Consider the following 26,063-nt stretch of genomic DNA (forward strand, 5'->3'; position numbering starts at 1 on the left):
CTCTCATTTTCTCATCCCAGCAGTGGGGACGAAGAGGTTGTTACAATTCTTTGTTGGTGCTGAGTGAAGTCATCCTTTGAGTGGCACTGGCCGGCAAAAAAACTCAGAAGGAGACGATGAGAAAGGGGAGATGAGAAAATGAGAGTAGTAAAAATGGTAAAAAGAAATGGGAGACGGTTTGCGTCTTGATTACTGCATTGTTTCCTTTCCCATGATCTCTTCCTCACATTCCTTCTTTTTGTCTCCCCCCATCAGATTTTTAAGCACTCAAGGACTACTTATTCATCTCGGAATGTCTGGCACCTAACACACAATAAATGAAAATAACCAGGGCTGTCAAATAGAATTCAGGACACTGGTGAAATCTGACTTTCAGATAAGCACAAATAATTTTTTAGTATAAGTTTGTCCCATACTAAAATAAATAAATAAATAAATTATTCACTATTTATCTGAAATTCAAATGTAATTAAATGCCTTGTATTTTTATTTGCTAAATCTGATCTGGAGTGCAATGGTGCTATCTCGGCTCACAGCGACCTCTGCCTCCCAGGTTCAAGTGATTCTCCTGCCTCAGTCTCCTGAGTAGCTGAAATTACAGGCATGCACCACTATGCCTGGCTAATTTTTTTTTGTATTTTTAGAGACAGGGCTTCTCCATGTTGGTCAGGCTGGTCTCAAACTCCTGACCTCAGTGATCCACTCACCTCAGCCTACCAAAGTACTCAGATTACAGGCATGTGCCAAGGTACTCTTTTTTTTTTTTTTTTTTTTTGAGATGGAGTCTTTCTCTGTCGCCCAGGCTGGAATGCAATGGCGTGATCTCAGCTTACTGAGACCTCCGCCTCCCAGATTCAAGAGATTCTCCTGCCTCAGTCTCCGAGTAGCTGGGATTACAGGCGCACATCACCCCGCCCAGCTAATTTTTGGTATTTTTAGTAGAGACGGGGTTTTACCACGTTGGTCAGGCTGGTCTCGAACTCCTAACCTCATGATTCACTTGCCTCAACCTCCCAAAGTGCTGGAATTACAGGGATAAGCCACTGCACCCAGCTACTTGCCAATATTAATACAAAAAAAAAAAAATACACACAAAAGATGAGGGCAATATGATGAGTTTTTAAAAAATTCATGAATACTCTGAATTTCCTTTAGTTATATATTTGTTAAGATTTGAGGCTCTGGTATATCAGGCATGTAATGTGATCAGGGGACCACTTGAACCACAGTATAACAAGTCAATTTAAATCATCTTTGTGATTTAGAATATATTTTCTAAATGGCTGAGTATCATCTTTCTTGAACTAGTTGACCTCAAAGATGTTTTCCTCCTTTCAGTTGTGAAACTCTAAGTTCATACAATTATACAGTATTGGAAGCATATCAACTACAAATACAAAAATAATGTTAAGGGCTATAAAATGAATTTTCTTGAGATTACATCCAAAAGGTAAATTTTCTAACCAAAAAGACTATATAAATGATGCTAAATAGAAAACATTCCAGCAAATTTAAAGCTTTAAGATCTCATGCAAGTAACAATTTCAGTGATATCCCTGAGTTTTCTCATCCAGTTTATGTATTAATTCATTCAGTAATTCATCATGTATTGAAAAGAACCAAAATGATTTCATCACTTGCAACCAGAAGGAGGGCCCAGTAAATAAACGTTGACACTTAGGTCATCATGTATTATTTTCATAATATTTTACGTTAACACAAAAGATGAATCTAAATACATATGGTAAAACTGAACCTTGAAATAAAATAGGCAAACCATCAATATTTACCATGAATGTCATTTTTTTAAAAATTAAATTTGAAACAAAAATATAAATATAAGCAAGACTTATATTCAGATTCTACTTTAAATCTCCAAATCAGACATTTAAACACCTAAGACTATTTTCAAACATACTAGAATTTATATTAAATAGTCAAACCTAAGGCCAAGCACAGTGACTCATGCCTGTCATCCCAGCACTTTGGGGGGCCAAGGTGGGAGGATCACTTGAGGCCAGGAGTTGGGAGACCAGACTGGCCAAAATGGAGAAAATCCGTCTCTACTAAAAATATAAAAATTAACTGAATGTGATGGTGCACTCCTGTAATCCCAGCTATTCAGAAGGCTGAGGCACAAGAATTGCTTGAACCCAGGAGACGGAGGTTGCAGTGAGCCAGGATTGCATCACTGCACTCCAGCAGGGTGACAGAGCCAGACCTTGTCTCTAAATAAATAAATAAATAAATAAATAAATAAATATTCAGCCGTAAGAATAAGAACTAAAATTATAACCAAATTTTCTAACATAAAAATAATAAATAATAAACAACCCATATACAATAAGTTACCTTTGCTAACACCAAAATTTAAAAGTTGTTAATGGTCTCAATGATAAAGAATCTTTCAAATCTGAACCTCAGCTCCTTTAAATTAATTATAGATAATTATTGATAAATAAACATAGAAAGATGCCAAAGCATTTGTATTGATGCTTGAGGAACTTAAAATTAGAGCAGACAAATATCTTTTAAGCTGATGCTTTGATTAGGAAACAAATGGCAAAATGTGTAAGCTTTCAATTACCATTTAATTTAATTCACTGGCAATTTGTTCAATCAAATACTTTGTTTCTAAAGCCAAACTATGTATCTTAATTACCACAATAAATCTATTGTAGTTTCCACTTCAGACTAGGTATACAGTCTTTTTTAAAACCTTGCCATCTATATGAATTAACACAGCTATTTAAAAGTTATCTGAATTTTAAGAAACCATTCAAATCTGTTCTTATAGTATAAAGGCACGTCCTTAACACCTAATTCTAAGGAGCATAAACTTAAACGTAAGTCCGTTTGACAATTTCCTAGAACAGGCCATCCACTGCAGGTCTACCTTTATTGATCAGCATATTAAATTTTTAACTGTATTTGCTATGTAATATTATCAATATAATTATAATTTTCAGACATTATTATTCCAAACATGTTCATTTGAGTTAAATATGATTCCTTGGATCAAAACAATCTCCTCAATATCCCTGTTTATAACAAATGTAGATCTCAGTTGCATGATAAGAACTATCTGAAATACTGTAACATATAGGTGTGATCAAGCCACTCCAGGAAGCCTGCCCATATCTTTATCATAAAATTGCATTTGTGGACAAAGCTCTATACTTTTGAGAAGACATTCACTGAACCAATGATAGAGAGCATTGTTTACATGTGACTAAGAAACATGCACTTGTGACAGCTGTGAGGTTTGTTTTACAACATCTAGAAATCTGAAAGAGGATTTAAAAGGAGATTTCTAAAGTGAGTAATTACTTTAGAAATAAGTAGTAACTTTTGTTACACACTTAGAAATAATTAGTAAATATTCAAATATACTTTAGAAATAAGTAGTAATTACTGTTATACATTTAATGTCATACTTAAATCTGTATTAGCAGGACTTTCTAGGACATAACAACTACTTTATTAAACCTGATTCCTGAAATGAGGCAGAAAGAACGTATTAAGATGATCAAAAGTTTAACTGGCAATTAAAGAAAGGGAGTATCAAAGACAAAGCTTACAAACGTATAATGCCCAATCAGAATTTTTAATACAGCCAATATTAAATGACAATATTAAAGTAATAGAAGTCTTGGCCATGGACTATTTTCATAACACACAAGGAAAGCATCTTTTTTTTTTTGGAGACGGAGTCTTGTTCTGTCGCCCAGGCTGGAGTACAATGGCACGATCTTGGCTCACTGCAACCTCCGCCTCCAGGGTTCAAGCGATTCTCCTGCCTCAGTCTCCTGAGTAGATGGGACTATAGGCATGTGCTACCACGCCCAGCTAATTTTTGTATTTTTAGTAGAGATGGGGTTTCACCAAGTTAGCCAGGATGGTCTCGAACTCCTGACCTCATGATCCACCCGCCTTGGCTTCCCAAAGTGCTGGGATCATTTTTATTTATATTTCCTGTATCAAGTATTTATTTTTTACTCTACTGGATATACACACTATACAGATTTACACAAACCAAAAACCAAACTCTGTTTTTGTTATTGCTGTTAGAAGCAGTAGGAGTATTTAGCTAATAACTGTTATGATGAATTGGTATAACCAGATTTAACATACACTGATTATTTCTGCAAATAATTTGGTCCCCCCTTAGACATGGAGCTTCTAGAAAATTGGAGCACTGCCAACTGTATGGAAGAATGCAATCTGTCCATGAGAGATCAAGAGTAGATAAACAAAATAGAATTTGAATGCAGATCAAATGGAAATACAGGCATGGTTTAGAAGACTATGTCAGCACTTCATTAGAAGGGGACAAAAGGGAAAAACTGAGTGAAGGAAAGGATTTTGTCTTTGGTCTCCACTCTCCTTGACTGTGGCATGTTCATCAGATGACAGACATACCACAAAGACAGGAAAAGAGAAGAGACTAGGGGGAAGGGGAGGGAAAAAAGATTCTAGGGAAAAAGAAAGACATTTGAGCTGGCCCCACTCTATGCAGTGATCATTAAGGCCAAACTAGTAAAATCAAGTTAACAGAAGCAGAATTTATAATAGCTATAAACTGGAAACAACCTAAATGTTCATCAAACAGTATAAAGGATAAGCAGTCATAACCAAACCCCCCAAACACATATATGCTGTTTAAGTCCATTCACATAAAGTTCTAAATTAGGCCAAACAAATTAAGTTTTAATTAAGTATTAATGTCAGAAGAAAAAACTCAAACCTAGAAAGTATGTGCATTTTGGGGGGGGGGGGTCTTTTTTTTTTTTTTTTTTTTTTTAGTTCTTTTTGTGGAGAACAAGGTCTTGCTATATTCCCCAGGCAGGTTTCGAACTCCTGGGCTCAAGCTATCCTCCCACCTCTGCCTCCCTAAGAGCTGGGATTATAGGCATGAGCCACTGCGCCCAGCAAAAGTCTGTGCTCTTAACCACAGGGCCACATACGGGTGGGTGTGGGTGTGGGTGTGGGTGTGGGGTGGGGTGGGGTGGGGTGGGTTGGGGTGGGTTGGGTTGGGTTGGGTTGGGTTGGGTTGGGTTTGGTTGGGTTTGGTTGGGTTTGGTTGGGTTTGGTTTGGTTTTGTGACAGGGTCGCACTCTGTCACCCAGGCTGGAGTGCAGTGGTGAGTGATTACAGCTCACTGCAGGCTCAACCTCCTGGACATAAGTCATCTTCCCACCTCAGCACCCCAAGTAGCTGGGGCTATAGGCACATGCAACCATACCCAGCCAATTTTCATATTTTTAGTAGAGATGGAGTTTCACCATGTTGCTCAGGCTAACCTCAAATTCCTAAGTGGAGGCAATCCACCTGCCTCAGCCTCCCTAGCGCTGGGATTACAGGAGTGAGTCATGTTGCCAGTCTACACTCATATTTAAAATAGGGGCTCTGAGGGTACAACATGGCACCAACTGACTAGTGAGCTTGCCTATAGGGAGACTGGCTGGGCTAATTCCTTACCACCATCACCTGTTCATGCCCCTCCCTCCAGAACTCTCTTTTAAGTTGTGTCTTTAGGTATTTTCTCTTGGGCTTGCCTGATTCCCCAGAGAAGAATCATCTAATCTCCTGGCTACAGGGCATAAGGTATCTGGGAACTGAGCAAATTTAGCCCCAACTCAACACAGTGCCCTACGTTCAGAAAGGTGCACACTGCTGGTCTCAGCTTTGCAGAATGTCCAGATTTCCTCTAGTTTAGCCTCTCCAGAGAGTGAACATTCTGTCTTCTGCTGGGATTTGAGAGGAGCAGTTACATGGCTACCTGGTTTTAGGAGAATGGGAGATGAAGAATTCTAGCTACTTCTTATACAGCCTTTCCAGTGAATCTACTGCTTCACCCCCATGCACCCTTACTTTGAGAGGTTATCTTTCTGAAGTTCCTTAGAGTTGTGCACATGAGTTGGCTATGTCTTGAGTTTCCTTGCTGTTGCTTCGGGTTCAGCGTTCTCTGATCAACCAAGGTAGTAACCACTGTTCCTTTGCTTTCTAGCTTCCAAAATGTTAATGTTGAGAACTCTCCATTTTGCTTTGTTCTTGCGGGTTTTATTTCTTTTCAGTAATTGTGGAGAGTTTTTAGGGAATAAAAGTAAATAAATGTATGGGTTCAATAGACCCTATTTACTCAAAGGTTAGTGATTATTTCCTATTAAATTACTTCTTCCATTCTCCAGTAACTTCTGCTAATTCAATTAATTTAATTTGCTCATGCAAAAAATGCATCAGACTCTTTTTAGTCGGAAATAGTCCAGTAAAACAGAAAAAAAAAGAGGCAAGTGCCCTAATCTTAGCCAAAGTAAAGTAAATTGAAATATTTTCACAAGAATTTTCTTTCTCAGAATTAACACCAACTACATTAGTAGGTCTTAGTATGAAATAAAATAGAAAAATAAAGCATGTTCAGGATCTGGGAATACTGAATGCAAAATTCAAAGGAAAAACTCCAAGTCATGTTTTCGTCCAATGAAAAAGTACATAACTTCCCCAAAAATAAAAATAAAGGTCAGCACTAGAATGTAAGGTAGAACAAGTCCCAGCCCTTAGCATGCTGCTCTCCTCTCAACACTCAGTCCCCTATCACCTTTTCTACTATGACCTCTGTGTCCAGGGCACATGGATATCCTTAATTTTTTTATTTCCAGTTATACACAGAGCAGCTTTGACATCTCACTAACATCTCAATTTCAGGCCGGTCAAAACCAGTTTCATCCATTTTTCATCCTCACTGAACTCCATTTATCTCTAAAAGAGAATTCTCCTCCCACCTTCCCCATTCTTTCCAGAAGTTCACTATTTTTTTTTTAACCCTTTGGCTGTCTCCTTTAATTGCTATATACAATTTGTCAACAAGTCATTTTATTTACTACTTCAAAATGTCTCTTTGGTGCTCATGGTGGTATTACTTTTAATACTGGAAATTTAGAAACTGCTTAAATATCCCAAATTAGAAAAACAGTTAAGTAAACAGTGATATATCCACATAATGGACTGTTAGGAGCCATTAGAATTGTGCTTTTAAAAGATTACTTAATTACAGGAAAGCATGTTTACATAATAATGCTAATGAAATAAAAAACAGAATCCAAAACTGTATATATAGTAAGATTAGGAAAAAAGGTTTAACAAGGAAAAACAGCAAAGAGGCAAAAGGGGAATTTTCTGGGGTGATGGCAGTGTTCCAGATCTCACTTGGGTGGTGATTTATACAAGTACATATAATTCTTAAATTCATTGAACGTTCATTGCCAAAGATCTGTTCTTCAAATATTATTGCATGTTAAGTATACCTACATTTTTAAGGGAAAAAAGTCATATTAAAAAAAAAACAGACTATGAGCCAATTGGCCAAAATATGGGTAGTGAATTTAAATACTGAAACTATGGGTGATTCTTTTCTTTGATGAGCATGGAGAAAAAAAAATAGAAAATGGTGAGTTCTTTGCATATTCTTAGTTTCCTCTTCCTTTGCAACCATGTGACAAACCTAAAACAACAGCCCTCTGCCACAGGCCATCCTGGGTTCTATCTGCCAGCCTAATCTGCCTTAAAGGACCACAGACTTTCTTCACAAGGGCTGGAGAAAGAAAAGTAAAGAATATTGTTTCATTTCACCTCCTGCTCAAAAATCCTTACAACTCCCTGCGTGCCATCTATAGATTAAGTCTAGCCTCCTCTGCTTAGTTTGTCAAGCCCTCGATAATCTAAACTCATCCCTGCCTCTCTCCACCTTCCTGCCCACAAATTCTGACCACGAACCCTCCACTCCCGTTTGGCTCCTATTTCAAGATTAAACTTTGTTCAAAATAGGAAGCAACTTTTTACCTGCTGAAATGGTGACAGCAATGTTAAATTAATTACCTGTTATCCTCACACAAAACCATCACAGGGAAATGATATTTCACACAGAGACAACTGTATTGCACTCTCTCCAAAATTGGAAATGTAGCAGTGAGTCCAAAAGTGAAGATTGTTGATATTAAATCTTAGAATCCAAAAATAGAGGTGTAAACACTGCAACAGTCATAGTGCTTACTGTGTATAAATCGGCGCAGGCTCTTGTACCGCCTGCGTTGGCCTCAAGCACTCCTGCCCCACACAGGCTAGCCATGTGATACCAAGGCTTTGCTGCATTTCACCATCTGGGGGACTGTGGGTCCTAAGTCCTAAAAGGTTACTAAAACTGGTAAATTGTTTTCTGTAAAAGCCACAGTGCACAAGTTGATAAAACAATACCAACACAAGACTTAAATTTGAGAACACAAATTCTAAACATCTACTATGAGGACTTTATGGTTCAAAATCAGCTAATGCTCAAAGAAAAATTAAGCCTCTTGAATTGCGAATTTTTTAAAGAGCATACACAAAACATTTGATGCTCCTGATGTATGTTTCTGACTACTAGGTATGTGTTATTAATTGAAATCACAAAAAATAAACAAGAAACACTGCCAAAACTATCTGTCACTCTCTTATATCTGTGTCTATGTGTTGTATGTCTGTGTGTGTGTCTGTGATCCTTCATTAGCAAAACGAAGCCCTGAGCTAGCTGGTGAGTAATTAAAACACATCTGACCTACATACACATACAACCATAGGTGCCGTCCATAGATTAATATTTCTCCTTATCCCAGTACTACTGCTTCATAATGAATTCAGTGGGATGGATATGCCACTCCAGGGGAGGACAGGAGGCCAGCCCTCCCCACTGACAGTGACACATAGCTGGCCTCATCTTAGTTCTTCTGAAGGAAACCAAAAGAGGGATCTAGGGGCAGAAACTGACCACCAACCCTGTGAGCTTACTTTTTTTTTTTGAGATGGAGTCTCACCCAGGCTGGAGTGCAGTAGTGCAGTCTAGGCTCACTGCAACCTCTATCTCCCGGGTTCAAGCGATTCTACTGCCTAAGCATCCTGAGTAGCTGGGACTATGGGTGCATGCCACCATGCCCCTCGAGTTTTTTGTATTTTTAGTAGAGACGGGGTTTCACTGTTAGCCAGGATGGTCTTCATCTCTTGACCTTGTGATCCACCCACCTCGAACTCCCAAAGTGCTGGGATTACAGGCGTGATGCTACCACGCCTGGCCTGAGCTTACATTTTAAATGTGCTTTAAACACTGCCTTCTGATTATTTTACTGTTCAAACAACTGCCAGAGGCATTTCAACCAGAGCAACTCCATCCTGAACAAGGACTAGGTAAAATAAGGCTGAGACCTGCTGGGCTGCATTCCCAGTAAGTGAAGGTATTTTTAGTCACAGGATGACACGAGAAGTCGGCACAAGACACAGGTCTTAAAGACCTTGCTGATCAAACAGATTGCATAAAGAAGCCAGCCAAAACCCACCAAAACCAAGACGGCAATGAGAGTGACCTCTGGTCATCCTCACTGCTACACCACGGTACTACATGGTACCACATACCAGCACCATAGCAGTTAACAAATGCCATGGCAACATCAGGAAGTTACCCTATATGGTCTGAAAAGGGGAGGAACGCTCAGTTCTGGGAATTGCCCATCCTCAGCGCTGCTCTGCCTATGGAGCAGCCATTCTTTTATTCCTTTGCTTTCTTAATAAACTTGCTTTCACTTTACTCTATGGACTCACCCCAGATTCTTTCTCTATGGACTCACCCTGAATTCTTGCATGAGATCCAAGAACCCTCTCTTGGGGTCTACATTAGGACTCCTTTCTGGTAACACAACTACTCTTACTTTACAGAACAGGATATAACAAAGTATCCCCTTTAAGGGCAGCACAAATCTAAAACTTAATTTTCCAACAGTTTCTAAAAATTTTTTTCTAACCTAAGAGAAAAAAGCCAGAAATCCCTGAAAAGAGAGTGGCTTGCCTTACTCCAGAGAATGGTCTATCCTATTCCCATAAAGCCCTTACCTTCCACAGGAAGGTCAATTCCAGAGGATTTCAAAGCAACCCATGAAGTACCTAACATTACCTTTCTGAAAGGTAACGAGTGGGGTGTGGGAGGATAATGTCAGAAACATCATATTTTCCAATAGTGCTTGTTTACCCATTTTGTCAAAAAAAATACACGTGCTCTCCAACTTAGCAAATAATTATAACCAGTCCTATTACTGAGAAACACCTTTCCTAGCACATGTTATTCCTGACCCTCCTCGCCATGACCCCACCAGCTTTCTCTCTCCACTACTCGGCCAACCCTCGCCTCTCTCTATTCATCACTGAAAAGGCATTTCTACTCTACAGTCTTGTGTCTTTGCACCGTTTTTCAGAGGCAACTTGCTCCTGAGAAGTCACTGGATAGCATATTTCTTCTTGTTTTCCTACAGATCAAGTTTGGCTTTAAAAGTTGGTCAGCAGCCAGCTGCCTCCTGGAAATGACCTGCTCATTGTCTGCTTGCCAGATTCCTGCCTCAGGCACTCCTGTCTCTGTGAATTCCACATTTTCTCAGCTTTTTCCTGCTCATCATGCACCACTGTGGTGTAACCAGCTTTCTCCAAAGAATCAGCCAATAAATCCCTCTCTTTCATTTCTGTGTCTCTTCGGTAGAGAGACAGCCAAATCATACAAACTAACACCCAGAGCTGGGATTATCCAAGCACCACTTGCACACACCACAAGCAAGATTTCTCACTTTGTCATCCATGTGCTTAATAGATTTTCCCAGAAGCATTGCTTAGACCTTTAAACCATATTTTCAGCTCCAAGGTTAAATTAAAAGGTGGGAGAAAAAAGAACCAAAACTTGAATGCAGTACTGTAACTTATCGGGCAAAATTCTGCTGCCAGCCACTGGCGGGGGGGGGGGGGGGCCGGGTAGTATTCTCATTACAGTGAGATGATATTATTGGATATATCAATGCTAGACAAGTCACAGCTGTCAAACAATTTTAAGTATATTAAAAACTCTGAACAACCTTTAAAGCAGTTAAGCCAGAAGGACTACAGCTTGTAAACGAAGCAAATAGCAATCTCGAGTAGCTCAGTCGCTTCCTGAGTAAAAACCCTCTCTTTAGCACATTCAAATTAAAACTAAACACTCTAAAATCCTTGTCAGATTCCTTAAGAGAGAAGGCTTGCAGGAGACAAATGCTAAATTATTACTAGAGTGGGAGCATGAATATGCAAGTGTATCAGAAAAAAATCATTTAGATGAACTTAGGGCAGAATACACACAAATGTATATATGTAATTAAAAACACATGGGCAACATGCAGATTCACAGGGAGCTCTCCACTCCCCCAAAAGAGACTTGAAAATAAAACTTCATAGAGAGTAAGTTTGAAATCAACAGTCAGACAAAGATATGGAAAGTCATCTGAAAGAGATCAAAAAAAAAAGCTTTCAGGTTAGCAAGACTTCACTGTAACCAGAAAAATGTATTAACCAATATAAAGAGACAGGTAAGTCGATCTGGGTGCTAGAGGTGGTATCATGAATAATGATAGTAACGATATGGCTACTTTAACAGTGCTTACCATGGTGCTAAGCATTGTTCATGTTTTCGAAACAACCTTATAAAGCTACCGTAGAGTAACAAGCTTAGAGGGATGAGACTTGCCAAGATCACATAGTTCAGCAAGTGGCCAGACTGGGTCCTAGTATGTTTGTCTATGCCAGTGACCCAGGAAGGACAACAAAAAGGGAAAAGCAGGCTATGCACACATAAGTGCTTCCAAGGATGAGGCTGTCCATCATGGAGATCGAGGGATGTTTAAATCATCTAATTAACTCCCCTTGTTCCGAATCCAGGTTAACCAAGCAACCTAAGGATTCCTTGGCAGCTCGCATAGCTTGCCTGCAGGGAGAGAAGGCACAGTTCAAACATACACAAACAGCTATCCACTGAGCAAGTGCCCTTCTCACTATGAATTCATACACTGGCACTTTCAATTTCCATGTAAGTTGTCTGTGAGTCCTACCAATTCTACACAAACAAGGCTGCAAGGTTGGGCCCCTCTATGATGTACAGGTAAGGAGCACCAACAGGCAAAGGAGCCTGATTTCTGGAACTTCTAATGGTAGGGCAGAGGGAGAAGTGGAATGGGGGAGCACATGAACTCAGGAGACCGGTTTGGGTGGAAGAGAGAGGGGTGTTCTGAACTACACCACCTTCCTCCTGAGCTCCTCCTCTCCTCCTCTGTCACTATTACTCTTACAAACTGAAAAGCAGTGGTAGGGTAGAGAGAAGAGCTGAAAAGCAGCGTTAATTCACGAATAACACAAAGGCAGTGTAAAGCTATTATATAGGGCAGCAGAAGCAGTAAGGCGAGAGGGAGTGAAGAAGAAGCTGTTCTTAAGAAAAAAAAGTGAACAGTTAACCCCAGAGCATACTATATGGTCCGGCCTTGTTAGAAGCAGCAAAATACAGGGAAGAGCTTAATCAAAGGCCTTTTTACCTACTTAGAAGAGCTCAAGAAAAAAACTTAGTACAGAGGCAAGACTCCCACTTTTAGGGGTTTTAGTCCTCACTCCTATTGGAAAGACTAATTCCAGGAAAGCATTATGGCTTAGCATTTAAGAGTATGGTTCTGGAACGAGATTGCCAAGGTTCAAATCTCAATCAACCAGGTGAGTGGCTCTGGACAAGTTCCTTAACCTCTCTCTTCCTTTACCTTATCTACAAACTGGTATCTATTATGATACTACCTATGTCATAGGTGGTTCTTACTCAATGTGAAGACTGAATTTACCATACATTGAAGTTCCTGCAGATTATTACGCAGCTAGCAGTGGAAGGCATACAGGTGCTGGCAATCTTCTTTCATTAGTACAAATCTTTGTGAAGAGACTTTAAGAATTAAGCATATGGCCACAAGTCTAAATTGTGTAACTTTACAACAACCTACCTAAACTCACACCACATAAAACAAAAAATCTGAACAATCAGACATGTATTTAAGATACGGAGTTCACTACCAAAAACCTTCCCACAGAGAAACTAGCCCAAATCATTTCATTGGTGAAATAATTCTAACAACTTCATTTTTTCATCTTTAGTTACTGCCAGAAAAGGGAGGACCCTGCTCTTTCCCAATCTTGTATTTTCCAGCTAAGCAGAATCCAGCACAGATATTTACTGCACACAAGATGAAATCGGGCTTAAACCATTTTTGAGTCACATGTACCTTTGAAAATTTAAGCAACAGCAAGTTATTTTCTCCCATAAAAATATACAGAACACATAAAATTGTGCAGTTAACATCAGGGGGTTCCGTGACCCCAAGAAATCCATCTATTGGCACCCCAAGATGCTAAATCAATACTGTCAAATGAGCTTTAACTGGATTAGCACAGAATGATAGTTTAAGATGAGAACTGAGGAAAGGATATCAAGTACAGACCAGTCTCCCTACCCTTTGAAAAATTATGAACGCTACCAATCTGCTCTGAACCTTGAGCAGTGAATTCCTTCTGATTTCATTCTACAAATGTCTTTGAGGGATCTCATTATTATACCCTTAAATTATTTCCTTTGTACCAAGAAATTCTTTAATTTCTAATCTAATTTTCAGGTCTTATCTTTTATGCTTATCCTATCCTTCAAATTTCCCACCAGCTTCAGTTATTAAGTGTGCTTCTCAGATATCACTCAATTCTCTTCCATTATTTATAATTCTAATATTGTAAGTGGTCCATCCTCACCCTCAATGGCTCTTTTGCTATTAACACACACCTACAAATCTTATCTCCTTTGGAGCTAAAGAGTCACCTGGAAGGCAAATTCTGGCCAGCATATATACAGTAGTCCCTGTCTTACCCATGGCTTGACTTCCTATGGTTTCAGTCACCCATGGAATAAATACAATAAGATATTTTGAGAGAGAGAGAGAGAGACAGAGAGAGAGACAAAGAAAGAGAAGAGAGAGACCACATGTACATAACTTTTATTACAGCGTATTGTTATAACTACTGTATTTTACTGTTACTGTTAATCTCTCACTGTGACTAATTTCTAAATTAAACTTTATCATAGGTATGTACGTGTAGGAGAAAACATAGGATATATGTATAGGATTCAGTGCTATCCACAGTTTCAGGCATCCCTGGGGGCCCTGGAACATATCCCCATGGATAAAGGGGGGCTATCATGGTTACATTCTTTATCAGATGCAGGAAGATGACAAATAGAAATTTCATATTTCCCCCTGGTAGTTATCATTCCAAAGCTACTTTTAGATAGTTGTTATTTTATTAAAAGAAACTCTCTGCCCTTCAGCTAATAATGTAGCAAGGTTAACAAAGTACTAAGAGTACATGTAGGCGTGCTCTAAGATATTTAATTGCAACTTGTTAATTTTCTACAAAATCATATTATTGGATTAAGAGGCTAACCAGAGCTCTGGTTTTCAGTTAAGTAAAAAAATGTATTAAAAAAAAAAAAACCACTTCGATAACCAAGTGACAGGATATAATTTGAGAGCGGGGGAAAAAAAAAAAGCTAAGGGTGTCCAAGAAACAATGTAAAGAACTCAAAGACCTCAACAGAAAAGAAGGACAAACCAGTGAACACATTTTATCTTAAAACTGAATTCACTTTGGGAAATTACATATTCTACCATTTGAGGTAAAACCAGAGATTGAGAATTGAAGCAGACTTTGAAACCAAAAAAGTCAAGTCACAGAGAAAATATGAAAATAATAACAGCAAATGATCAATGTGATAACGCTGTCTACTATTTGCAGGAGAGAACTGACAGGCTTTGACTCTAATGAAGACAGTACACCCAAGATGCGAGCAATTATTTTCTACAGTCATCATCTCAACCTCTCGATTTTTGTATCTACTCTTCAACCCACTAGCTCCCGCCTATACCACTGCAGTGAAATGATGATTCACTGTTATCATCTAGAGTGCCATCATCATTCTTTCCCTCCCCTGCCCTACTCCCATTCTGATAACTACCCATTTCCACCTCCAACTTTCCACATCTAGGTCTGCCATAGAAACCTCAACGTTAACTCATCAAAAACCAACTCCTTGGCTTCCATCCAAAGCCTGCTCTCCCTACTACTGTACCCTTCCCAAACAGCAGCAACCACACCACAAACTACCCAACTGCCAAAGCTATCTGAGACTCCTTTCTCTCTAACACTCCAAAAGTTCACATAAATGCTAATGAGCAGCATCAATATTACCTCCTAGGTGAATCTCAAATGCTTCTTTCCTTTCCTTCCCGACTTCCATGCCTGCAATTCGCTTAGGCCATCCACAATTTCTCCAATAAAACAGCCTCCTAATTGATTCCTCTCTGGCTTCAATCTCAGCCTCCTCCAATCTCTCTGTTCTACTGCCACTGAAATAAAATCTGACCATGTCACTTTCCCACATGGAACCTTTCAACATTTATCCATCCGTTGTCTGTGAGGTTCTTTCAGACTCTGGCCCACAGCCACATCTTCAGCTGCCACCATTCACCTCCTCCCACTCTCTAACATACATATACACATAATACTGAAACAACACAGCACAACTGTGTTTCCCTGTATATATCATGTGGTTTGGGAATTTCTTTGCATCACATAATTCTCTTTAAGTTCAGACACATTCATCTTTTTTTATTTTACTTTATTTTTCTTTTTGTTGAGATGAAGTTTCACTCTTGTCACCCAGCTGGAATGCAACAGCGCAATCTCAGCTCACTGCAACCTCTACCTCCCTGGTTCAAGCGAGTCTCCTGCCTCAGCCTCCCAAGTAACTGGGATTACAGATGCCCACCACCACGCCCAGCTAATTTTTATATTTTTAGTAGAGATGTGATGTCACCATGTTGGCCAGGCTAGTCTCAAAATCCAGACCTCAGGTGATCCACCTGCCTCGGCCTCCCAAAGTACTGGGATTACAGGAGTGAGCCACCACACCCGGCCACATTCATCTTTTAATACCCTACTGAGGTATTAAACCCTAACCCTAACCCTAACCCTAACCAGAATGTCAAGCCTTCCTTAACCACCCCTCTACCTACCTTCATGTCCCTCTACTCCTTCCTTGCCTTGTACAGACTTGATTACTATACATATGACATTTTCTTGTTATTGTTCACATGAGTATTCCCTCTACCAGACTGTGAGCTCATTGGCAAAATGAAGCCCTGTCTTTTTTATCAGCAAAATGTCAAAGTGTGACACTGAGTCATTTAAATAAACATTAGGAATTAACTAAAACAACATCTTCACCCATAAGATTTCAACTCATATTTGAAGCATCCCCAAAAGAAACATTTTTGAGAAAAAATATGTGCAAATATAAAGAACATAAAACATACAGAGTTCAAGCTCAGGTAAACAAAAATTTACACAAGGTCATCTGGAAAGCCAGAAATTTTAAGAAATCTTTCAAATAGACACATAACGACAAAACCAAAAAGGCATTAGCATAATGTGGTTTAAAAAAATGCCTCAGGGACAGACACTTGACACCTGATACTTGAGATGATACAAAGCAGAATGGAGCAACTGAAGGAGCTAGAAGTCCTGATTCTCATTTTTCCATCAGATGTGACTCCAAGAGACCCCATGAGAAATACGTGAAACAAACCACTTTCTGAAGCAACTACTTTGCACAATAGTCTGTAAACCTCAATAAAGGCATAATCCATTCAAAATTTCTTACACTGTGTTGATCAAAACAGTTGTTAGTTTTCAGAACTGGAAAGATGTGAGTGAGGGATTCATCATCAACTCCCTCCATTTATAATAGAAGAAACTGAGGCTTAGAGAGAAAATTACTTACCCAAGTTCTTACCACTAGTTAAGTGGAAGATGAGAAATGAAGACAGTGGCTTCCATGTTCTCTGCCTGGGACTCTTCCACTACCCACTCTACTCTTCTACAGGTAAGTCATGGGCTATTTTGCTTTATAGGCATATCTCAGACGCTTTATAGGCATATCTCAGACACATTATAGGATAAGTTCCAGACCACCACAATAAAGCAAATATCTCAATAAAGTAGTCACACACATGTTTTTGTTTCCCTGTGCATGTAAAAGTTGTGTTTACAATACACTGTAGTCTATAAAATATGCAATAGCTTTATGTCTAAAAAACAAAAATGGACATACCTTAATTTAAAAATACTTTATTGCTAAAAAGTGTTAACAGTCATCTGAGCCTTCAGCAAGTCGTGATCTTTTTTGCTAGTGCAGGGTCTTGCCTTCAAGACTGCTGACTGATCACAGCAGTGGCTGCTGAAGGCTGAGATAGCTGTGGCAATTTCTTAAAATAAGATGACAATGAAGTCTGTGGCTTCAATTGACTCTTCCTTTCATGAAAGATTTCTCTGTGGCATGTGACAATGTCTGATAGCATTTGATCCACAATGGAACTTCTTTTCAAATTGGAGTCAATCCTCTCAAACCCTTACACTGCTTGATCAACTAAGTTTATATAATGTTCTAAATCCTTTGTTGTGATTCCAACAATGTTCACGGCATTTTCAGGGGTCGATTCCCTCTCAAGAAACCACTTTCTTTGCTCATCTGTAAGAAGCGGCTTCTCATTTGTTGTTTTATCATGAGATTGCAGCAATTCAGTCAAATCTTCAGGCTCCACTTCTAATTCTAGTTCTCTTGCTATTCCCATCACATCTGCAGCTACTCTCTCTACTGAAGTCTTGAACTCTCAAGATCATCCATGAGGATTGGAATCAACCCCTTCCAAACTCCTGTTAATGCTGCAATTTTGACTTCCTCCTGCGAATCAAAAATGTTCTTAATAGCATCTAGAACGGTGAATCCTTTTCAGCAGGTTTTCGATTTGCTTTGCCCAGATCCATCAGAGGAATCCCTATCTATAGCAGCTACAGCCTTAAGAAATGAATTTCTTAAATACTAAGACTTGAAAATCAAAACTACTCCTTGACTCATGAGCTTAAGATTGAATGGTATGTCAGTAGGCATGAAAAAAAACAACATTCATCTCCTTGTACATCTCTATGAGAGCTCTTGGGAAAGCAGGTGCACAGTCAATGAGTAGCAATTTTTGGGGGAAAAGAAAAATGAACTTTTTTCTGAGCCGTGGGCCTCAACAGTGAATACAGGATATTAGGTAGACCACGCGTTAACAGAGGTGTTGTCATCCAGGCTTTGCTGTTCCGTTTACACAGCATAGGCAGGGCGGATTTAGCGTGGTCGTTAGGTGCCCTAAGATTTTCAGAATGGTAAATGAGCACTGCCTTCAACTTAAGCCACCAGCTGCATTAGCCCTTAACAAGAGAGTTAGCCTGGCCTTCAAAGCTTTGAAGCCAGGCACTGATTTCTCCTCTCTAGCTGTAAAAGTCTCAGATGGCAACATCTAATAGATGGCTGCTTCATCTACATTGAAACTCTATTGTTTAGTGTAACCACCTCCATCAATATCTCAGCTCTATCTTCTGGACAACTTGCTGCAGCTTCAGCTTCTACAACAGCATTTAGTGCTTCACCTTGCACTTTTATGTTAGAGAGATGGCTATTTTCCTTACACCTCATAAGCCAACCAGCCTTTGCTAGTGTTCAATTTGTCTTCTACAGCTTCCTCAACTCTCTCAGCCTTCATAGAACTGAAGAGAGCCAAGGCCTTGCTCTGGATTAGGCTTTGGCATAAGGAATGTTGTGGCTGGCTTGATATTCTATCCAGACCACTGAAACTTTCTCAATTACCAGTAATAAAATTGTTTTATTCTTATCATTCATGTGTTCACTGGAGTAGCAGTTTTAATTTCCTTCGAGAACTTTTCCTTTGCATTCACAACTTGGCTAACTGTCTGATGCAAGACGCCCAGCTTTTGGTCTGTTTCAGCTTTTGGCAAGCCTTTCTCACTAAGCTAAATCATTTCTAGCTTTTGATTTAAAATGAGAGACATGTGACTCTTCCTTTCACTGGAACACTTAGAGGCCGTTATAGGGTTATTAATTGGCCTAATTTCGATACTGTTGTATCTGGGGGAATAGGGAGGCCTGAGAAGAGGGACAGAGGCTGAGGAACAGCTGCTCAGCGGAGCAGTCAGAACACATATATTTATTGATTAAGTTTGCTGAAGGGGCACATTGCATAGTGCCCCAAAACAATTAAAATAGTAACTTCAAAGATCTCAATGCGAAGGTTTGAAATATTGCAAGAATTACCAATATGCAACTCAGAGATATGAAAGGAGCATATATTGTCAGGGAAAATGGCACCAATAGTCTTGTTCCACACAAGGTTGCCATAAACCCTCAATTTGTTTAAAAAAAATAGCAACTCTCTAATATCTGTGAAGTGCAGTAAAATAAGGTATGCATGTAATTTCTTTACACCCGTAAGAGTTGCTTTTCTTTCCCAATTCTAGTAGTCTGTAGGTGGTATCCAGACTTAATTTAAATGTTAAAAATAGTTTCCAAAACACAGATTATTTTCGTATCTTACTCTTTTCTTCCCCTAATGAGGATACCAGTTCTCAAAGTACAAGTCCCATCAAAAGCTCTCGTTTGGATCAAAAGCTGTCAGTACAAATGCTGATACCATAACATGCCATTTTACATCATTACTCATACTGGTTTGCAAAACCCAGCTATCGCTTCATTAATATTTCATTAAAAAAAACTACCATTTCCCCCACTAATTCTAGTGAAGTGATTTTGTTTTACAGTAACAAGAAAGAGAAATGGGGGGTGGGGGGCAGTGACATCCAACAGGCAGGATCATCTTGAAAGTAGAGAGCTTAAGAACCACTGTGGCAATGGAATAAAACACATCTCACTGACGGAGCACTTTATGTCCACAAAGAGTTAACAAACAGTGGGTTCCACCAATCATTGTAAAACCAAGTATCTAATAAAATCATTGAAATGTAAAAATAATATTTATTGAATACTTGCCACGTGTTAAAGCCTATTCTAAAAGCTTTATAAATATTGTTGCTAATCCTCACAAAATCCTCCAAAGGTGCGTATTACACAAATTAGGAAAGTGAGTAGCACAAGAATGCATATATACAATGGGCTTAGAGGTAGCAAAATAGAGGAGAATGAGGGCACCAGGTGGGACTTGGTTCCAGTTTTCCTTACAGAACAGGAAGCATACGTTCACTTGGACTGTATATGTATGTGATGTGGTGAGAACGCTGCTACCTTCCCCCACCCTACATACCTCTTAGCACCACAGGAAAATGGAGGACCTCAAAGTTAAAATAACTCGCTCACATTCATGTAGCAAGCATGGCCAGAGCTGGCATTTGAACCCAGGTCTGTATGGTTCCAAAGTCTTGTCTCTTTCTTTTTATTTTATTTATTTTTTGTTTGTTTTGAGATGGAGTCTTGCTCTGTTACCCAGGCTGGAGAGCAGTGGTGCGATTTCAGCTCACTGCAACCTCCGCATCACAGGTTCAAATAATTCTCCTGCCTCAGCCTCCCAAGTAGCTGGGATTACAGGCATGTGACACCACGTCTGGCTAATTTTTGTATTTTTAGTACAGACGAGGTTTCACCATGTTGGACAGGCTGGTCTCAAACTCCTGGCCTCAAGTGATCTACCCGTCTTGGCCTCCCAAAGTGCTGGGATTAGAGGCGTGAGTCACCACGCCCGGTGCCTTGTCTCTTTCTACTCTATCATAGTAACTCTTTTTCTGTAAATGTTCCAGAGTGTCTAAGTACCACAAACAGTTAGTAGCTAACAATTTCACAAATCACCCAAATATGAAAAATAAGTTATACTTCTAAGAAGTCCAAACTACCTTCTAGAAAGTTAATTTTTTAATGCCCTAGAACAGCAAGTACACTAACAGATTCAACATCTTCTAAGGTAAAGATCCAGTGTATTTTAAAACACATACAGATGATAGGAGTCTCTTTTTTTGGCTGGAGAATGGGGAGAAAAAGAGGGAGAAAACGGTCTCCCTCGGGAGAGCAAACCTGGTTTAAGGTTTGCTGGTTTATACGAATGACAGAACTTTTGGATGATGCTAAACACTAGCTTTAAAATATGGGTATGATCCAGTGACATCCAATATCTTAATCATAATTTGAGAGACAGAAATGCCTACATTTTAAGGAGGAATTCATTCATTCAACAACTTTTAAGAAGACCTGGGCTAGGCAGGAGGCATTATGGATACCACAGAGATGTATGTGCAGGACACGGTTCCTTCTCAGGAGTGCTTACATCTGATGAGAAAAATCAGATAAATAGGTGAAAAGATAAAAAGTAGCAAATGAACAAATTCCCAAAATGGTGAGTTGCTAAGAAGCAGAGAAACTGAAGGAAGGAAGAAAGCACTGTTTTTTGTTTTTGGTTTTTTTTTCCAGGAGACAATAGTGCACTTTAAGTCAGCTCTTGAAGGGAAAATGAGAATTAGAACTAGAGGTGAGGGAGTGGGGAATACATAAAAGTCCAGAAACAGGGAAGAAAGGATATTTAAGTCAAATCAATACTAAATGCTGGTGAGGATGTGGAGCAGCAGGAATTCTCATTCACTGCTGGCAGGAATGCAAAACAGTACCACTAACCTGGAAGACAGTTTGGCAGTCTCTTATAAAACTAAACATATTCACTACTTATAACCACTAATAAAAGTAAATGCAAATTTTTTAAAAATGCAATCTACTCTTACCATACAATATATACAGCAATCCCATTCCTTGGTATTTACCCAAAGGAGTTGAAATCTTATGTTCATTTAAAAAAAAAAAAAAAAAAAAGGCCGGGCACAGTGGCTCACACCTATAATCCCAGCACTTTGGGAGGCCGAGGCAGGCAGATCATGAGGTCAAGAGATGGAGACCATCCTGGTCAACATGGTGAAACCCTGTCTCTACTAAAAATACAAAAAACTTAGCTGGGCATGGTGGCGTACGGCTGTAGTCCCAGCTACTTGGGAGGCTGAGGCAGGAGAATTGCTTGAACCCGGGAGGCAGAGGTGGCAGTGAGCCGAGGTCGCGCCACTGCACTCCAGCCTGGTGCCTGGTGACAGAGTGAGACTCTGTCTCTAAAAAAAAAAAAAAAAGAAAAACTTGTACAAGGATATTTATATCAGCTTTATTCGTAATTGCCAAAACTGGGAAGCAACTAAAGTGTCCTTTAGTAGGTGAATGGATAAACGATGGTACAGCCAACCAATAAAGTATTATTCAACACTAAAAGAAATGCACTATGAAGCCTTGAAAAGACACGAAGGAAACTTAAGTGCATATCGCTAAGTAAAAGAAGCCCATCTGAAAAGAGTACATGCTGTATGATCCCAACTACATGACAGTCTGGAAAAAGCAAATTTATGGAAACAGTAAAAAGATTAGTGGTTGCCAGGGAATTGAAGATAATGGGTGATAGAGAAATGGAGCACACAGGATTTTTCAGGGCAGTGAAAACACTATGTATGATACTACAATGGTAGATACCTGTCATTACACACATTTATCTAAATTCATAGAATGTCCAACACCAAGAATGAACTCTGGGGAAATAATGATGTGTCAGTGTAGGATCATCAATTTTAACAAACATGCCACTCTGGTGGGAGTTGGGGGAGGTGTTGATAATGGGGGAGGCTGTGCTTATGTAGGGAAAGGAACATTTGAGAAATCTCTGTACTTTTCTCTCAATTTTGCTGCGAACCTAAAGCTGCTCTTAAAAAATTAAATCTTCAAAAATAAATACACAGATGTTCTCATACAAAGGCAAACTGATGTGTGTATAAGGATATTCATAGAGTACTGCTTAAATATGGTACATCTACACAATAAATATTATGCAGCTATAAAAAGAATAAGGCAACTTTATATGTACTGAAATACATATCGCTAAGTGAAAACAGCAAGGTACAGTAAGTATATAGTGTGCCACCATTTGTGTGCTTACAAAAAAATATTTATACATATATGTTTGTATATACTTATATATTCATGAACTATCTGGAAAGATACAGAAGAAAGTTATAAACAATAGATATCACTCTTGGCTGATGATACAGGTAAGCTAAAACCAGGGACTGTGCTCTGCAGAAGGCAGGTAGACTAGAGAAGATCCTCTGCATCACATTAAAAGGTTTAGATAGCATGCAAACTCAAGAGCAGGGTTTCTCAACAGTAGCCCTTGTGACATTGGGGCCAGATAATTCTTTATTGTGGGGGTCCATCCGGTACACTGTAAAATGTTTAGCAGTATCTCTGGCCTCTCCCACTAGATGCTGGTAGTACTCTCCTCCCACATCTAGTTGTGACTTACCAAAATGTCTCTAGACATTGACAAATGTCCCCTGTAAGGCAAAATCACACCTGGTTGAGAAGCACTGCTCAAGAGCTACATGGTCATCTTTAACCCACAAAACATTCTAGCGCTACATTCCTGTAAATTAAGAACAAATCCAATATACATTCAGATATAGATCTGAGGAATGTATTTGGCATCGTTTTCAAATGGTCTTCATAGATTAGTCACAGTTTCTCATGCTGAGACAATGGAAGTCCCTTTGCAAATCTGAACTATCATTTTTAAACAGATCTACTCCATCACAAAAGTCTCTTTTCTGCACTGGTTGAATACAAATGATAAAGAGCTAAATACAAAAGCTAGGTAGATGTTCAGCAGCACACAGAGAGTGTGCCAGATCCTGCAACAGGCTTCTCAATGATGCAAGGCCCATAGGGAACACTGTGGCTATTTCACTAGTCAGTAGACCAGCCTCCTCACCCTGAAAGCCCATCCCCAAATAGCATGCACTCTCTAGCTCCAAAATCTTCTGGGATGCCAAGGAAGGCAACTCTCCCACAGAAATCTAACAGAAAATCACATTTTGGCTCAGCTTTTGAAAAACTAAAATAATTGTTGACACAATAAGAACATAATTACTCAGTATGTTAATAATGCTTTTTCTCATAACTCCTAATGGCCACACAAAATCTTGGACACTATTGAAAAATCATGAAAGCCATCAACCCTGATTTCAAGGAGATTATAAAGAGAAGGGTGAGTTATAAAGCCCAAGAGAAGCGTTAACTAGATTCTACAAATCACAATTTTATTAAACATAAAGCCGTTTCTAATACACCACAATGAGTAAGATTAAAAATAAAAGACATCCAACAGGCTTGAATATTTTTCAAACATGGATCTAAGACTTTTGTTATTTTCCTGTGTCTTTTCTTTTGCCAAAGCCAGAAATCCAATAATACCCTGGCAATCTTGGCTTCATATTTTGAAGTCATTGATTGCTTTAGCACTGTTACAGTTGAAAGTTCTGGATTTCGTTCTCAGGATATCATTCTAGCACTGTGCCGACTACTTTTGCTTAGCTCTCCAAATGTTTGCTCTCATTTGAGGAGTTGACCTCCAATGACCTCACTCTTGCAATATATACACCTGTGAGTCACTATGGAAGATGCTTAAAAGTGTCCGCGGAGAAAAAAAGAAACTCACCATTCTAACTACTTCAGGGTAAGTCTGCTCTGTCAAACAGCCTCTGCTTATTGTAATGTAGTCCACCAGTTCATTAAGAGTGGAGCGCTTGTATTCTTTCATTTTAAGATCAGATAGCGTGTCCATGAAGTCAAAAATGACACAGCACTGCTGAAGTTTCTTTAGGAACAGTTCAGGCTGCTCTGAGGATGGAACGTCTAAGAAAAAAAAAGGAAATGGTATAAGTCTGTCATCAATTTCCAGGTAACAGGAATTCTCTGTGAAAGTTACTTCAAAAGCAAGCTCAAAAAAAATAAGAATTCACATGACAACAGTGTTCTTTTTAGCAGTTACACATGGGTGGGAGGGGATACCGTATCTATTGCTTCAGAGACCTTGTCTTTGAAAACTATATTGTACCAACCAAATTGACCATATTTGCTATTTCACAACCAAGGATTGACCAAAATCCCAAAAGACTTTAGAAGGTTGAAGCAAATTTTAACCAAAAACACCCCAATGTCAATACCTTTAAATCTAAAAACAATGAAAAAGGTCAAACTTTCCCTTATAAGAAAGCTTTCACTGTTGGGTTAAATTAGTTTTACTAAAAATTTTCAAAGCAGAAATGTCAGTTGATTCATTTTGATTCCATGCTGACATCCTTGGTATTTAAAGCTATTGTTGTGTGTTTACATTTTTTTGTTTTGTTTTGGCTTGATCTGTATGAAGTTTCTTTGTGGAAGAAACCTGAAAAATCTACAAAATGAAGCAATACCAACTCTCTCAAAAAGAGCACACCAGTAATAGGAAAACAAGAGTAAATGCCACATAAATCTACATTCTCTTTTTACCCGTCTTCTTGCACTGTGAGAGAAAACCACTAACATCTTATATGAATGTGTTCCCAGAATGGACATCTGCTCTTTTCCCACAAACAGCAGGTCAGACATTTGGCTTGGTGTTGTTTCTAAAAAATATGTAGAAATTTTAGGTTAGTTGAAATTCCCCAGCTAGAAAGGAGCCTGATCTACAGTTGGACTTCAAATATACCAACTAAGCTGTAGACAGCCTATCCCACTCCTATCTTCTTTCCAATATTTTAATCCTCCAAACTGGAGCTTCCCTGGAAAAGCAATGAAAATTATTAACAGGGTAGGCTCTCTGCCTTCATGTAAGGTGATTAAGTCATTAATCCTCAGAACACCTTTAGAAATAAGCAGGTGGCATTATTCTTCTTCATTTTTCATGCACACACAAAATAGAGACCATCACTGAGGCCCCACAATGAATGGGTTACAGAGCTGGGCAAAGTGCCCAGGTCTCTAACCACACTCCCATGTTCCTTTTGTACTAACCAAGAAGGACCTTAACAGTGTGTAGTCAGTCACTTGCAATCATCCTCAGTTGCCAACCTTCTGGTAAATGCTTTACAGTGTCCTCCTGGCTTGGGCTGCCTGCTCCCTGGGGAGGAGAGCTACAGCATACAGCACCTGTCTTACAGCCACCAGCAGCAGGAAGTGAGGGCCAGCCTCATTTTCACGGGATCCACCAGACGCTTCTCTACAACCCCCTACCTTACACCCTACAACCCAAATGCCAACATGGCTACCCAGGACCTCACAGGCAATTCCCGCAAAACATTGCCAGTTAAGTAAATCTAGATGAGAGTGGATAAGATACCTAAATACATAGGCTTTCTCTACCAGACATTAG

The 26,063-nt window shown here is 39.2% G+C and overlaps 1 protein-coding gene across 4 annotated transcripts in view; it reads right to left on the reverse strand.

Moving 5' to 3' along the window:
• Positions 1 to 26,063, reverse strand: part of PPP2R5E (protein phosphatase 2 regulatory subunit B'epsilon) — a 165,833-nt gene that overhangs the window by 54,829 nt on the left and 84,941 nt on the right. For all 4 annotated transcript variants that reach the window (XM_054240013.2, XM_009006144.5, XM_054240014.2 and 1 more), the window contains exon 3: positions 24,369 to 24,565. In XM_054240013.2, coding sequence (XP_054095988.1) covers positions 24,369 to 24,565 — 197 coding nt within the window. The remainder of the gene's footprint in view (positions 1 to 24,368; positions 24,566 to 26,063) is intronic.

Source organism: Callithrix jacchus, chromosome 8 (genome assembly GCF_049354715.1).
Source record: "Callithrix jacchus isolate 240 chromosome 8, calJac240_pri, whole genome shotgun sequence".
NCBI lineage: Eukaryota > Metazoa > Chordata > Mammalia > Primates > Cebidae > Callithrix > Callithrix jacchus.